We start from the raw sequence: 15842 nt of genomic DNA on the forward strand, positions 1-15842 counted from the left end.
TTCAGCCACGGGGAGCCATTGAGAATTCTTGAGTCGGGGGTGGCATTCTTTGGAAAAAGATTAAAGCGGTCATGGGTTATGGGGAGCCCAGGAAGGAGGGAGATGGTGACAAATGGTCCACGCGAGACGGTGAGGCAAATGGACGGCGGGAGGAGGGTAGGAAGGTGGATACACGGGGAAGTGTGCTGTTGCCACATGAGGCTTCTTTGGGCATCGATCCTTATGTGCACCTGCTTATTGACTGAGCCATTCTGCACTTGAGGAGGGGCAGGGGTAGGGGCAGGAGCAGGTGGGGCTCCTGGGGCCCTGCAATTCCAAGTGCAGCAGCCCTCAAGATATGATCCATGGAAATATCGGGGCGCCTGGGTAGCTCAGTTGGTTGAGCGTCCGACTTCGGCTCTGGTAGGATCTCACGGTTCGTGGGTTCGAGCCCCGCGTCAGGCTCTGTGCTGACAGCTCGGAGCCTGGAGCCTGCTTCGGATTCTATGTCTCCCTTCTCACTCTGCCCCTCCCCCAGCTTGTGCTCTGTCTCTGTCTCTCTCTCTCTCAAAAATAAATAAACATTAAAAAAAAAAAAGATATGGTCCACGGAGCGTGACCCGCTCAGAGTGGAGGACTGGGCTGAAGCAGAGGGCTCTTGGGCGGGCTCAGAGCTAGCCACCTGCCACATTTCCTGCATGGGAGTGGGATAACTGGCCCGATGGCCTAAGTGCTTCTGACCCCAGCCTTCCAGGTGAAACATGACACCCTGCCCGCCTCCCACTGTTGAGCTCACAGCCTCTGTGTAGAGCTGAGCACAAACCCTCCTGGGCCGAAGCCAGTTCCTAGAAGCAAAGTCTGGATGTGGAACGAGTGCTGGGCTTGGATCCTGCCACTTGCTGGCTGGGTGACCTTGGGCACATCCCTTAGCCCGAGCCTAGATTTCACATCCTCTGTTTATTTTTTTTTTTAATTTTTTAATTTTTTAATGTTTATTTATTTTTGAGACAGAGACAGAGTGCGAGCAGGGGAGGGGCAGAGAGAGAGGGAGACATAGAATCCGAAGCAGGCTCCAGGTTCTGAGCTGTCAGCACAGAGCCCGATGCGGGGCTCGAACCCACAAACTGCGAGATCATGACCTGAGCCAAAGACAGAGGCTTAACCGGCTGAGCCACCCAGGCGCCCCTCACATCCTCTGTCTAAACACAATCAAGTAATGCACGTGCTGCACTCTTCACCTAGTCCCTCCTCCTTCACCTGCCTCATCTTCTCTGGTTGATGTCCCGAGAGAATCTCAAGACCACACAGGGACAAGCAGAGCAAACCCCTTTCAAGAATCAAGGTCCAAGATGATTTCAGCGTTTTTGTCACTCTGTGGACCTAGTATATCACACCCATTTTATAGGTGACACAACCAAGGCTCAGGTGAATTTCTTTAGCTGAGTACCCCTGAGTCAGTAAGCAACCTGCACAACCGTACAGGGTAGCCCTTTGTGACCCCATCTAGTCCTTGAAGAATAACTAGTCACAGAAACATGACTGGCCTGGGATCAAATATTTGAGGGGCTGCAGAGGCAGGACTTGAACGCTAGTCTCTCCCCCAGTGGAGTGGGACCCTCAGTTGAGTGGCCTTCCGACCCCCCACCCCCCACCATGAGGTGGTGGAGAGAAGATTGGCAGACATTCGCCAGGTCCGAGGTTCGCAAGTGATGGGACAGTTCTCTGGCTGATACAAAATATGTTTTGATAGACAGCGCTGTGTCCCTTCAACGCATCACACAGTGAGAACATTCTCTCTTCAGCCTCCTGAAAGCATAAAGGAAGAAGTTTCCGTTGGGTGCTGATAGGTCTTTAACACCTCTCCAAACTTCGCCAGTCTTCCTTTTCCACTGAGGGCACATCTCAAGCCTTGGTATGCCGGTTTCCAGCTAGAATTTAATAACGTTCGTTTGTTTTCATTGTGTTTATTTTTATTCTACCTTCTATTTTTGGCAAGTGATACTGGCTTCCCATTTAAGGCAGTGATATAACGATCCTCTAAAAAACGTGTTGGCGGGGAGAGTTGGGCCTTGGATTTAAGAAAATACTTAGTAGTAAGTGGTGCATAGATAAGGCAACGAGAATGATTGATGTCTTGCCCTAGTTCCAGGCGGGGAGAATGCAGGTGAGGGACGCACCGCCCAAGGCACCCGGCTCATCCCCGCGGGGCTCTCTCTACAGTGCTCTCCCAGACCCGCACGCGCCGACCTCCGCTCAGGCGCGCGCGAGGCCAAGGCGACTCCGCGGCTCCTCCGGGCGGCACGTGCGGGTCCACGAGCCATCCCGCAGGGTCCCGCGATCTCGGGCGTGAGGTGGCGGCGGCTCGGGGCGGGCGGGCTGGGCACCCGGCAGGGCACCTGGGCATTTCCGCGGTGGAGGAGCGCGCGGGAGTCCTGGAGCGCGGGCTGGGGACCCCGGGCGGGCGGCTGGCTGGGGGGGAGGGGGGGGACCCTCACGGGTCACCTGCGGCCGGCGCGGGGTGCGTGTGCATGCGCGCGCAGACATCAGCCTCGCAGGCAGATGCCGCCTTCCGGTCACGGTGCGCGTCCCCGGCCGCCCCACCAGCGGCCCCGACCCCACGCGCCCGGGCACGCGGAGCGCCGGACTGCGGCGACCCGGCGGCCGCGGGCGGGGCGGGCGGGGCGGGGCCAGGCCGCGGGACCCGCCGCCCATTGGCCGAGCGAAGTGCCGGGGGCGGGGCGCCTGGGAAGGCGGGCGAGCGGGCTCCGGCAGGCTGAGCGGGCGCAGGGCGGCTGGACTGGCTGCTCGCGGGCCGCGGAGGGGGCGGGCGGACCCTGAGCGAAGGGTCCACCGAGGCACGCTCCGAAGCCTGATCTGGGCTTCTGCTCCTGGGTGTGCCACCGCGAGCCTCGGCTGCCACCGCTTTCCTGGGGGCGGGGGGGGGGGAGGGCATTGACCTCGCCCTGCGGGAGAGAGGGGCGTTCGCCTCCGGGAGAGGGAGGGAGGGAGGAGCTAGGGCCCGCAGAAAGTTCGCCTCCTCTGGGGGCCGGAGGAGGTGAAGTGGGAGGAGGAGCGGGTTTCGGGCTAACTCGGAGCTACGTGCAAAACCTTGGGGCGGCGTTCAAGGCCCCCTCCCACACGCGCGCGGAGCCGAGCGCCCTGCTCCTCCTCCGGCTGCTGGCGTAGCCTCGCCGGGAGAAGGGAGCCGTTCCTCTGGCGCGGGGACAGCTGCAGAGCTGCAGGCAGAGGAGGAGGCCGCGGCGAGACGGGCAGCACCCCCAACCCGAGCGAACCCCTTTGGCGCGGGCGGAAAAGGTGGCATAGGCGGCCAGCACAGGTTCGCCCACTCGGGACGCGCACACCCACACACCGCCAAAGGACCCTCCAGGAGTGTCTGAGGACCCTCTTTAAGCCCCGGAGTCGTCCCTACCACCCTCCCCCAGCCCCGGAGACCTAGGCGGGGACCCCGGGATCGGACGTCCCCGCGCCTCCGGGCACCTGGCTCAGCAGGAGTCCCCCGGGTCGGGGCAGGGCGGGGTCGGCAGCGGCGAGCCCGAGCCCCCCCGGCGCCCAGGCCCCTCGGAGCCCTCAGAACCCACCCATGGGGTACCGGCTCCCCGCGTCCCCTCGCCCGGCCGCGCCCAGCTCCGCGCCCCCAGCCGCGCAGAGGAGGAGCCCGGCGCAGTGACCCGGGAGCCGCCGCAGGAAGCCTCGGCGGCGGCGGCGGTGGCGGCGGGGGCGGAGGCTGGAGAGGCAGGCGGTTCCCCGCACCTCCAGGCGCTTCCAGGCAGCCCTCCAAGCCGTGCCAGAGGCCCGGCTGGCCATTCTCAGGTAGGAGAGAGACCCCAACAGAACTGGGGGGGCTGGCTGAAGTGGGGGAAGCCAGGAAGAAAGGTTGGAGGCTTGTGGGGGGCGGGGGGGGGGGAGGACTAGAGGAAGCTTTACATGACCAGGGACAGTTAAACCGATCGAGCACCTACTGTGTGCCGGGATCATAGGCAACTTTACATATCTAGGGCAAATGATACGAGTTGAGCACCTACTATGGGTCCGGCTGAGTGCTAGGCCCTTTACTTCTCCCTGGTAGGAAAGACTTAACTAAGCTTCTACCATGTGCTAGATGTGTAGCTGGGAGCCTTCCGTTTAAGGGACCTAGAGCAATAGCCATTTAAATAGGAGGACACTGAGGCTCAGGGAGGAAGTAGCACTTAACCTTCCCCAAACACTCCCACCCACCCCCTTCCTGAGCTGGCTGCTGCCTGTGGACCTGGATGGAGCTCCCTGGTGCCCCCCCGCCCCCCCCCAGCCCTGGTGAGGACTTCCTTTGAGGAGGGAAGATTGAGCAATACCTTCCTTGTTCAGCATGTCTTGAGCTTTTTGGGGGGTTGGTGCAAGGAGCGAGTTCCCTGAGTGATTCTTTTCCCTGGAAGTGTGTCCTACATTCGGCTGGCCACAGGGCCTCCAAGTACCTCTGAGGGGCTCTCTCTGCCTTCTCCCTTTGCCCCGCTTCCTTGGAGGATAAGAAAGGATGTTCTGGATTTCCTGGCAGGTCGGAGGCCAGGCTGGGAAGGGGCAGCCGGCTCAGGAGCCCATGATTCAGGCTTGCAGGGACGAGGCGGGGTCCCCCAAGACCTCTGCCTGCATTCCAGTCCTACGCCACCTGGCTGTTCCACCTGGCCCCTTGAATGCCTAGAGGAGGTGCCTCAAAGGAACCCACTTGTCAGGAGCTGTATTAGCCTCTAGACTTCTCGCTGAACAATCCGGGCCACGCTCCGGGTTTGTTTCTGCAGTTCCCAGTTGATAGATGACCAGCCCCACCGGCCCAAACCATTTGCTGAGCTGGTGAGAGACAGGGCAGGTCTGCCGGAAGCTGACGGCCTGCCTGTTTTCTGCCACCCCGAGCTGCCAAGGTGATGGGGTTGGCTTTGCAAAGCCCCCAGGACACCCCTCAGTGTGGGGATGGCAGCGGGTGGATAACGTGTCCGTCCAGAGAGGCTGGCATGTGTGCTAATGGAGGAGGCTTGAGGTGTGTGGGAGGGAGAGGGGGAGCACTGGTTCTGTGAATAAGCTTTGGGGTCCCCCCGGGGAGAAGGACACGTCCAGACTCCTGTCCTGATGTCCTCGTCCATCTGATCCCCTCCATCTTCCAGGCGGGCCCTGAAGGGAGAGGTTTGGGGGAGAAGAAGGGGGTGAACCCACAGATGCATCTGCTAGGAGCCGGCTGGGCAGGGTTTTGGGGTGAGTCCTGGGCAGAATGCCTGCCCCCAGCTGTCTGCAGGGAGGGAGAGGGAGTGGGTGTATAATAGGCCTCAGGGGTCATTCCTCTGCCTGACGCCAGCTGAGGCTTCCCTGAGTCAGGCACTGTTTTGAGAAAAACTGGTTTTGGCCAGGGGGTAGGTTTTTATAGAGGTAAGAGCCCAGGCTTTGGAGCCCATCAGCCTAATTGTAATCCTGGCCTGGCCAGTAATCTGTGTGAGTCAGCCAGGCCGACCCCCAGTGTGCCCATCAGTTAGTAGACTGATGCTGGTCTGCTCTTCACGGGACCGTTGTGAAGTCATCGGAACAAGGAACACGAAGTGCCCGGCATGATGGGAGCCCGCCTGGCTGTTCCCCTGGGGATTGTGGAGTGGGGGGGGGGGGGGGGGGGCTGTTCCTGACAAGTGGGGTTCCATCCCATCCCTGGTCTGGGACTTTCTGCCCCCCCCCTCCCCTCGCTGGGTGCCCTTCGAATGGCCCCGGGCTGGGGTCAGCTGAGTGACCCAGAACTTGCATTTGGGTCCTTGTGCTGCTAGGGGTCCCCACTGACCACTCTCTGAGCCTCCAGAGTTGGGCTCTAAATTCTGGAAGGGCCCTTTGATCTCGGATGCCCACCTGCCTCTCACTGTGCGGCCCCGGCTGAGGGTGCAGGGAGGAGAGAAGCCAGGCCCACAGCTGCCCACAGTGCTTCCTCTGGGGCAGGAGAGGGAGGGAGGATGCGGGGGCGGGGGGTGGAGCCCACGGAATCGCTGTCACCTGGCGTCCAGGTGTCTGGGTGCCTGACACAGCCCCACGTGGCTGAGGCCATGTGAAGAGTCAGTCTCCTCTTGGAGAAGAAAGCCGTGTTTCCCTCTCTCTTTGCCTCTTTCTGATGCCTCGTCTCCTCCCTGACTCTCTGCCTCTTCTCTCTGACTTCAGGCCCATCCAGGCACTGATATGCGCACATCTGTTCCAGGAGCCCCCGGGGCTAGAGGCTGGGTAGGCGGTGATGGAGACCAACATTGTCCCTGGGGGCTGCTGGCCTCCTTCCCTGCCTGTCTAGACAGAGGTGATCACCAGCAGAGTCAAGTTCCCCCGCAGAGGGGCTAGGGAGGGGGCTGTCGTGGAAAAGAGGCGTGGGGCCTCTTTCCCCCCATCTCTGAAGGCCCAGGCTGCCTTGCCAGCCCCAGAGGACACGGAGAAGCCTTCACTGCTCTTGGTCTTGCGGCCTCCCTGTCCCCACCGCGCGCCCATGGGTGTGCCCGGGGCACCGAGACCCTCCTCAGCACCGCACCTGGGCCAGCCAGGTGGGAGGAGGAAGAGGGAGAAGGCCTCAGAAGGAGGTTTCTGGTGAGCTCCAGAGGCAGACCCACTTGCTTCATTCATTCATGGCTCATTTATTGAGCCCTTGCTGTGGACATGGCACCGAAATCCCGTGGCATAAATGGAAAGAGGGCCGCAGGCGTGAATTGGGGGGAGGGGGATGTGGGGATCTTCGCCTCGGAGTCACTGTCCTGGCTCCCTTATGAACTACAGAGCCCACTCATGTAGACCTTTAAGCTTCAGGGTCCTTATTTGTGAAATGGGCAGGTAATCTCTTCCCCGTCGGCAGGTGGTGAGGAGACGCCATCGCGTGGGGCACACCGCCTGGGGTCAGATCTCTCTTTGCTGGTTACTGGCTGTGTGACCATGAACAAGTTAACTAAACTTCTCTGTGCCTCAGTAACTTCCTCTGTAAACTGGGGTAACACCACCTACCTTCTGGGGTTCCTGAGGGATGGAACGACTTATTCCACACTCAGCACTTAGAATGCTGCGGCCTCTGTTGACTGCGCGGTAAATGTCAGCTACCCTGATTGTCCTGTACTTAGCACAGTACTTGGCACACGGCAGGGGCTGGGCTAATGGTGATGGTCACAGCTCCAGGCTCAGGGTCAGCGGTGTGCTGAGTGGGCTTATTGTGTGTGCACCTCTTTGCGATTCATTCATCGAGGTCCTCTTGGTAGCTTGGAATTGGCCGTGGTGGGAATGCGTATGCCGCAGAGATTGACAAACACTGCCAATAAGAGCTTTTTAAAAAGATCCTTTTGAGAGCTGGTTTACTGCACAGTGGCTCTCAGTGGGGCAGGGCGAGCGGATACAGATGCCTGAATGCCCTGCACAGGACGTTTGCCAGGGGGTCTCTCCACCTCCAGTCTCTTAGCATAATGGCAGACGTAGAACATTATGAGGCTGGAGAGAGCCTTGGGGTAAGTGGGTGCGGCATTCTAGGCTACCGCACTGGGGCAGCCAGAAGTGGGTGGGGGGGGGGACCAGCGGTAGGTAGCATGTACAGCTCCCTGTGCACATGGAGAAAAAGGTGCCCCCTCTGGGCAGATGAACTCCACAAAGACAGCCCTCCCCTTTCCCTCACAGCTGGGTGCCTTGTGCAGTGCCCAGCCTGCACAACCGTGCGTGGCAGCGGCTGAGGGCAGAAGGGATCGCTACTCCAGCAGGCCTGTATCCACTTCTAGTTCCTAGAGAAGGGAGAGATTCCTGCTGGGGTGGGGCGGGGAGCGAAAAGCCTTCTGAGAGGAGGTGATATTTGAGCCAGGCCCTGAAACATAAAGAGAAGAGGGTGTTCTGGCAGAGGGACTAGCACGAGCTAAGAATTGGAGGCAGATCTCAGCAGAGCTCCAACAGAGCGAGGGGCTCGGGGATTCTAAGGGGATTCTGGCGGGTGCTGACATAGGAAAGGAGGGTGGCGGGGCCGGGACTGGCCCCTGGGGGCTGATTTATGTTCCATTTGGGCTTTGGAGCTGGGATCCAGTTCCGCCTCTTCCACAAGCCCAGGAAGCTCCCATAGAAAGTTCTGGGTAGCCCTTGGAGCTCTGAGGCACTTGAGCCGTTCCTGGGTCGTTTCTCTGGCCCACGTCCCCTAGTCTAGATCTCTGGGTCTCCTGGCAGTAAGCAGATTCCCAGGGGCTGGGGGTGAAATCGCTGGGCCCTGGGTGGGTGGGGAGGATGTGGTCTGCACACGGCCTTTCCCCGTTTCTGGGAAGGCTGAAAGGCCACAGCCCGCCGGGCCCAAGAAATGCTCTCTAGCGCCAACTCCAGGTCGTGCCCTGGAGTCACAGCTCCTGGGAGGCCGGGAGTTGGAAAAGGACGGAAGGACCAGGGAGAGGTCAGGTTCTAGCAGGAGTTACTTCACATTTTGCCACCTCAGCGCGGGCCACAGCCCTGTGAACGGAGTCCCTTTTACAGCTGGGAAAAAGTTAGTCCCAGGGAACTTAAGCTCCTTGCCCACGAGCAATAGCGAACGGGTGGTAAAGTGAGGAATCAGGCCCCAGCGGTTCCGGGCCTGAGTCGACAAAGGGTGAATGGCCGCAAGGGCGACCGAGGGCACGCGTGGGGGGGGTGAATGAGGAGGAAGGAGGCCTCAGAGGGCACGAACGAACGAGCGGGCAGAGCTGCTAGACCCCTTAGAGACGCCCGAGTCTAACGCCCCCGTCTTACAGACAGAAGACGGACGCCCAGACAGGAGCCGCGCAGAGGAGGCCAAGGCCGCCAGCAAGAGGCTGCAAGGCCGGGTCCAGGGCCTCCTGACACCCGCTCCCCGCTCTGTGCCGCAGTCCCGAGCCATGATGAAGACCCTGTCCAGCGGGAACTGCACGCTCAGCGTGCCCGCCAAGAACTCGTACCGCATGGTGGTGCTGGGCGCCTCGCGGGTGGGCAAAAGCTCCATCGTCTCCCGCTTCCTCAACGGCCGCTTCGACGACCAGTACACGCCCACCATCGAGGACTTCCACCGGAAGGTCTACAACATCCGGGGCGACATGTACCAGCTGGACATCCTGGACACGTCCGGCAACCACCCCTTCCCTGCCATGCGCAGGCTGTCGATCCTCACAGGTGGGTGCCGGGGGCGGGCGTGCGCGCTCAGCAGCGGACCGCGCGCGGACAGAGCGCGTGGCGTGTCCGCCGTCTGCAGTGAAGCTCCCGGCAGAGCCCCCTCGTGAGGGTCAGAGAGGTGTCGCCGGGCAGGTGGTCGAGCTGGGGCCCAGATTCCGCGCTGTGTGGCCGTGGACCGAGTACCCGTGACCGTGGTGCCACCTTCCAGATCGGGAGCCGACACAGGCAGGCACTGGGACGGTCCCTCTCCGGGGAACAGAGGGGCTGCTGCCTTCCTCCTGCAGGAGGTGGCCCCGCAGGGCTCCGGGGCCCGTGGTCATTCTGCCGGGCTCGGGTCTGTTGACACCCCAGGCCCCTGCTGCCTCTCAGAGCAGTAAAGGCGGGACCGGGGCAATGGCCAGTCAGAGTGATGCTGGGGGCTCGGCAATGGTCACGGGAATGGTGGTGGCGATAGATAACACGTACTGAGGGCTGTGGGCCTGGGCCTGTTCTTACAGCTTAGCATGGATTTATTTCATCCTCACAATTAACCTAGGAGACGGGTCTTTTGCACTTTGCAAGTGGGAAAAGCGACGCCCAGAGAGGTTAAGCTACTCCAGGCGGTAACACAGGCGGTCCGTGGCAGTCTGGTGCTTATTCTCTACCACTAAACTGTCCTGTAGTCTGCTGGCCCTGCTGGGAACACTGGGGCGGCCAGAGAGATTGTCGGGGATTAAGGGGGCAGGTGGAGAGGTGGGACCTGGCCGATGCTTGCCTTCCTAAGGCGGTTTCACGCGGTGGCCAAGAGGGCGGCCCGAAACCCGTCTGCCTGGGGCAGTTGCTTCCCGGTTTTATTCCTCTGGGCAAGCAACTTTCTCTCTCTGTGCCTCGGTTTTCTCTCTGTAAGAGCCGCACTTCAGCACCCACCCCAAGGCCACTGTGGAAATGAAGTGAGTTAATACAGCAAACGTGCTTGCTGAACAGATAGTGAGTGCTCAATAAACAACGATCGTAACCCAGCATTTACAGAGTGCCTGCTATGGGCTACACAGTCATTTCGTTTTCTTTTTAAAACGTTTTAATGTTTATTTTTGAGAGAGAGACAGACAGGGACAGAGACAGGCGTGAATGGAGGAAGGGCAGAGAGAGAGGGAGACACAGAATCCGAAGCAGGTTCCAGGCTCTGAGCTGTCCGCAAGAGCCTGACGTGGGGCCCGAACTCAGGAACCGTGAGATCACGACCTGAGCCGAAGCCGGACGCTTAACCGACTGAGCCGCTCAGATGCCCCAACGCAGCCATTTCCTGAGCAGCCTTCTCCCATGGCTGGGCAGTGATGCAGGGAAGGAATGAGCAAGTACCCCTCTAGCCATCACTCAAATAGCCCCCCACATCGAGATGCTTTTGCACCAAGAAACCCGTGCTGTGCGGACTCCTCCCCCAACACCCTGGCCAAGCCCCGTCCTTGAGCACCCTGGGCAGATGGCTGCTGCTTGCGGGCTGTCCTTGCTGACCGTCTGACCCAGATCACATTTCACCCCCCACCCCGTGGTTTGGAGAGGCACTGTGTGGATGGAAGGAGCCCCGGGTTGACCTAGGTTCCAGTCCTGGCTCCACCACGGCTTACCTGGGTGACCCGGGGTCCGATTCTCGGTCTCCTTGGCTGTGCAACGGACATAAGCTCGCTTCCCCCCGCAGTGTGGCTGTGGGGACTGAAGGAAGGCATGGGGACGCTTCCAACACGTGGAGGTCAGCTCTCCTTGCCTTGGGGAGGGGACCGGGTGCCCGCTGATGTCACAAAGGCTAACACCAGCGGGAGGGAGAGCCATGTGGAGCAGGACCACGTGCGTATTTCCAAAATTAATTTTGAATGACACAAATAATATGCAAACACACCCTCCTCTAAACCCAAATAAGCCTAAAAAGCCCCCTTGACCTGTGTCCCCAGCTCCAGGCTCCTGTCCCCTCTCTGGAAGTGGCCCACCCCCTCAGTCTGGTGGGGACTGTTCTGGGCCCCACCCCCCCCTCCACGAACACACTGACCTTTACACTTATATCCCGTTTGTAATAGGGAGTATTTTCGCCCGTCTCTTTTGAACGCGCACTTAACATTCGGAACACATCTGTCTGCTGCTTGCTTTTTTCACTCACCAGCTCGTGCCTCATTTTCCAACCTGGTGCAGAAGGAAACTCTGAAAACCATTAATTCTGCCGCCAGCTCTCTTTCCAGCTGCCAGCCAGGCTGCCTCTGAAGCTTGGCATTGCAGTCTTGCATTTGAATATGTCAAGGCCGCCGAGTCCTCAGGGGCCCAGGATTAGCCTAATGGGATAATGGGACGGGGTTGGCATCCCAGGCAGAAACGGTCGCCAGGCCTGGGGCTGCCTTTTGCAAGCACCTCTCTAAACAGCCCACACCCCCCATTCCTTCCATCCCATCACACCCGTTCGCCCAGCTTTATGGACGCCCACTGTGTGCGGGGCCCTGGGGGACGAGGACGCGGGTGACACTGTCTCCCTCTGCTCCAGAGCTCTTGGTGAGGGGCATACCCACTGGCCGGAGCATGGTTCCGAACGTGGCATGCGCTGTTATGGGGGGACAAATGCCGTGCTCTGGGGGCCGCAGAAAGGAGGCAGCCGTGCTTCCAGAAGGGGGAATGGTTGGATTCTCCTCTCCAGACGCTGGGCCAGTCACCGACCCCCCCTGAGCCTCAGTTTCCTCGTCTGGGAAACAGGGATTTGGGCATCTCCCCCCGGGTTCTTATGCGTTGAAGCCAAAGTTCAGAGAAGGTGCTTTGGGTGTGAGCTTGTGATCCCTGTAGTAAGTTTTAAAAATTGGGATGTGGGCACTGCCTGTGCTCTCCCTGGCTCCCCAGCCACCTCCAAATTGCCCGTTTCAGACCCAGGGACCCGTCTTGAGTGATGCAGCGAGTGGAAGTAGGGGCCGCCTGGGTCTTGGAGGCTAGCGCTCATTGGTCCATGATTTATTCAAGAAGCAGGGAGCATCTCCGTGTGCCAGGCACCGGCCGGGTGAGGATAGAAGCAGGTCCAAATCTTGGCCTGGCCACATTCATGCTGTGTGACCTTGGGCCCTCTCTGAGCCCCTCTCTGCTCACCGACACCAGGAAGGTAACGAAAGGTCCCTCAAGGAGGTTTTGTGAGGAGCCGGGGAGGAACCCACGCTGGCGTGTTCTGATTGTCCTCTCCATACCTAAGACCTCTGAGGACGTGCCACACTCCATTCAGTATCTTGTGAAAAGCCCTGCCGGGAGGCTGTATTTCATCCCTGTGGGACAGATGGGGAAATGAAGGTTCAGAGAGGCCGTGGGACCCGCTCAGGGCTGCGTGGCCAGTAAGTGGCGGGGGCAGGATGTAAGCCTAGGCCTGACTGGTGCCAGTGCTCTGAGTTCCTACGATGTGTCAGGCGCTATCCAGGCCCTGGGGATGTGCACTGAACAAGTCGGGCAAGACCCCTGCTGTCATGGAAATTGTATTTATTATGATAACTCTAACACAGTCTGCACGAATTCGCAAGCCACTCACCCCACGGCCAGCTCTGCGGGGAACTGTAGGGGGAATTAACTGCGTTGTGCCACACGTTAGCTCATGTGCCCTTGGTCAAGGGCTTTAACCCTCTGGGCCTCAGCCTCCCACTCTGGAAAATGGGGAGAGGAGTGACTCCCCCATAGACTCACTGGGAGGGCGGAGTCAGCGAGGGGAGGGGCGGTGGGGGGGGGTGGGGCGGCCTCACCACCTGGGGTCCCTCTCCCCGCAGGGGATGTCTTCATCTTGGTGTTCAGCCTGGATAACCGGGAGTCCTTCGACGAGGTCAAGCGCCTCCAGAAGCAGATCCTGGAGGTCAAGTCCTGCCTGAAGAACAAGACCAAGGAGGCGGGGGAGCTGCCCATGGTCATCTGCGGCAACAAGAACGACCATGGCGAGCTGTGCCGCCAGGTACCGGCCACCGAGGCCGAGCTGCTGGTGTCGGGGGACGAGAACTGCGCCTACTTCGAGGTGTCGGCCAAGAAGAACACCAACGTCGACGAGATGTTCTACGTGCTCTTCAGCATGGCCAAGCTGCCCCACGAGATGAGCCCCGCCCTGCACCGCAAGATCTCCGTGCAGTACGGCGACGCCTTCCACCCCCGGCCCTTCTGCATGCGCCGCGTCAAGGACGTGGACGCCTACGGCATGGTCTCGCCCTTTGCCCGCCGCCCCAGCGTCAACAGTGACCTCAAGTACATCAAGGCCAAGGTCCTTCGGGAGGGCCAGGCCCGTGAGAGGGACAAATGCACCATCCAGTGAGCGGGAGGGACGCCGGGGTGGGCGCTTGGGCGGTGCCTTCCGGGAGGTGACCCCCCCCCCCGTGCCCGCCGCCCGCGCCCCCCGCCCCCGACCAGACCCCAGTGGCAGCCGCGTTCGAAGGCCTCCGGCTCCAGACCGAGGCACCCCAGCCTCTGACCTCTGTGTGTTCTGCCTCCTCTCCGCTTCCCTCTGATTCTGCTTTTTCGAGGTGCCCCCCCCCATCCCCCGGCGCATTTAGCTCCTCCCTGTGGGGGCTGGGGACAAGGGTGGGAGACATCCGGACTTGTGCCGGTCCCCAAGTCGGAGCCTTCTCGTCCTTGGGGTTGGAGGAAACGCTGACGCGGGAGGGGCCGGAATCCCTACGCGGACGGAGCCTTCTGGAACGGTCGCGGGTGGAAACGACTCCCGGGGTCTCCGCCGTGCTGCTTAAGACCCCAGACTCTCGCCCTCTCAGACTCAGCTGTTTGGGCCCCTGCCCCCAGGGTGGCCCCCAGCCGTCCCGGTCGGGTCGGTCGGGGATGTGAGCCAGTGGCGGCTGTGTGTGTGTGTAAGAGGGGCGTGGCCACGTCTCCCGGCCCACGGCCGTCCGTCTGGCGGATGCCTCGTCTGCTGGTTGTGTGTTGCTAATCGTTGTACTGTAAAAGCTACTGACGCCTCGTTGGCCAGACCCCCGCCCAAGTTAGACCCACCGCCTCTGCTGGGGATGCCTTCCTCCCCCTTCCCAGACAGGGTTCCCCGTGGCCTGCCTGCAGCTGGACACTGCCCTCGATAATGAGCTTCACAATTTACATTTGCACGGGGCAGGGGATGGGGGGGGGGGTGCAGGCTGGGGCTGCTTCTGCCCCCATTTTGCAGAGGAGGTGGCTGAGACTCGGGGGGGGGGTGGGTAGGTGACATGTCCCAGCGCCCCCCCCCCACCTCCCCGTACCCCCCACGCTTCACCTCGTTCAGGGCAGGGCTCTGCCTAGAACCACACCGTCTTCTACTGTGCTCATTCCTCAAGCATTTATTGAGCGCCTGCCGGGTGCCGGGTCCACTGTGTGCTAGGAAACAAAGAGGATGAGCAGTGCACTTTATGACCCCGAGGCCAGGCCCATCCCCAGCCTCTCGGCCTGTTCCCCTTCACCCGCATGGCCTGTACCCACCCCTGCTGCCCGTCTGTCTCGTGCATTTGGAGCTTTTGCGGTGGGGGGGGGGGGTGGGTGCTGCAGGGGCAGCTGGGAGCCAGAGCTGAGCCCGGAGAGGTAGGCGGAAAGCTCCTCGTGGGTCTTTCCCTCTTGTCTGGCGCTGGACTGCTGCGTCCTGGGTGTGACAGGATTTGAGCCCGTAGACCGAAGGCCTGTCGTCAGCTCTTAGCAAGTACGTTTTGCGTCTTAACCTCCTTTAAAATATTGAGATTTAGGGCTACAAGGAACCTTAGCGATCACCTAGTGACTCTTTCTGAGGCCCAGAGAGGGTGAGCAACTCGCCCCAGCTCACACAGCAAGTCTGGGAGCGGCAGAAGCAGGGCTAAGTCTGGGCGTTCGGCACGCACCCCGAGGTGCCCCCTCTCCTGATGCTCCCTCTGCCCTCGAGGCCTTCAGAGAATGGAGGTGTCTTCCCCGAGCCTGTCTCTAGATCGGCCTCTGAGGGCTCCTGTAAGTTCTGTGTACACGCCCACGTTTGTCTACACGCACCCGTGTGAACACCGAGATGTGCGTGTGCCCCGACTCGAGCTCTGCGTACCTGCTGCCTCCACCCTGCCACCTGCCGCTCAAGTCGGCGGCTCTGACCCTGCTTCTGTGCCCTCGCCCGGCCCCGGCCTGAGCCCTCCCAGTGGACTGGGTACTGTGACCAGGGCAGGCGTGTGACCTGGTCCCACCCAGTGACGCCCCTGCTGCCCCACATTTCCGTGTATGCTACCAATTAAAGTGGGTTTGTTTCTAAGCTGTGTCCTTGACCATGTGTATTTTTCTGTATTTCCAAGGGGCAGCGTGTCTCTTCCTCCAACCAGAGCTGGCCTTTTCCTCCCTGGCACGCACCTGCCTGCTGCCCTTGCTCAGGTGGCAACGCTGAGTTAGTCCTCAAGTTTAAATACGTGGGGAGGGGGCACCCCAAGGCAGGAGGTTGTGCACCTGTCTTGGCCCTGCCCTTCTAGGTCTTCTGGGGGGTGCATGCTGAGCTGTCGGTGTCCCTCGAGAGGGGTGGCGGGGTCAAAGACACCCCCCGCCCCCATGGCTCATCAGCCCCCGGGGGCCACCGTATCTGAATTCCGTGCAACTCGTCTTGAGCATTCATTTTGCCTCAGGGAACATTTGGAACTGTCTGGAAACATTCATTTTAAGTTTATTTATTTATATCGAGAGAGAGAGAGAGAGAGTGTGTTTGCAGGAGGAGCAGAGAAAGAGAGAGAGAGCGAATCCCAAGCAGGCTCCGCACTGCCAGGACAGAGCCCGATGCAGGGCTCGAACTCACGAAC

At 60.5% G+C, this 15842-nt stretch overlaps 1 protein-coding gene across 1 annotated transcript; it reads left to right on the forward strand.

The window, feature by feature from the left end:
• Positions 1–3390: 3390 nt before the first annotated feature.
• Positions 3391–15310, forward strand: RASD2 (RASD family member 2). Its single transcript, XM_045463894.1, has 3 exons — positions 3391–3810; positions 8712–9105; positions 12855–15310. Exons 2-3 carry the CDS (start codon positions 8835–8837, stop codon positions 13382–13384), a joined length of 801 nt encoding a protein of 266 aa, XP_045319850.1. The 5' UTR covers positions 3391–3810; positions 8712–8834; the 3' UTR covers positions 13385–15310.
• The last annotated feature ends 532 nt before the right edge of the window (positions 15311–15842 follow it).

This window comes from Leopardus geoffroyi, chromosome B4, assembly GCF_018350155.1.
Source record: "Leopardus geoffroyi isolate Oge1 chromosome B4, O.geoffroyi_Oge1_pat1.0, whole genome shotgun sequence".
Classification (NCBI taxonomy): domain Eukaryota; kingdom Metazoa; phylum Chordata; class Mammalia; order Carnivora; family Felidae; genus Leopardus; species Leopardus geoffroyi.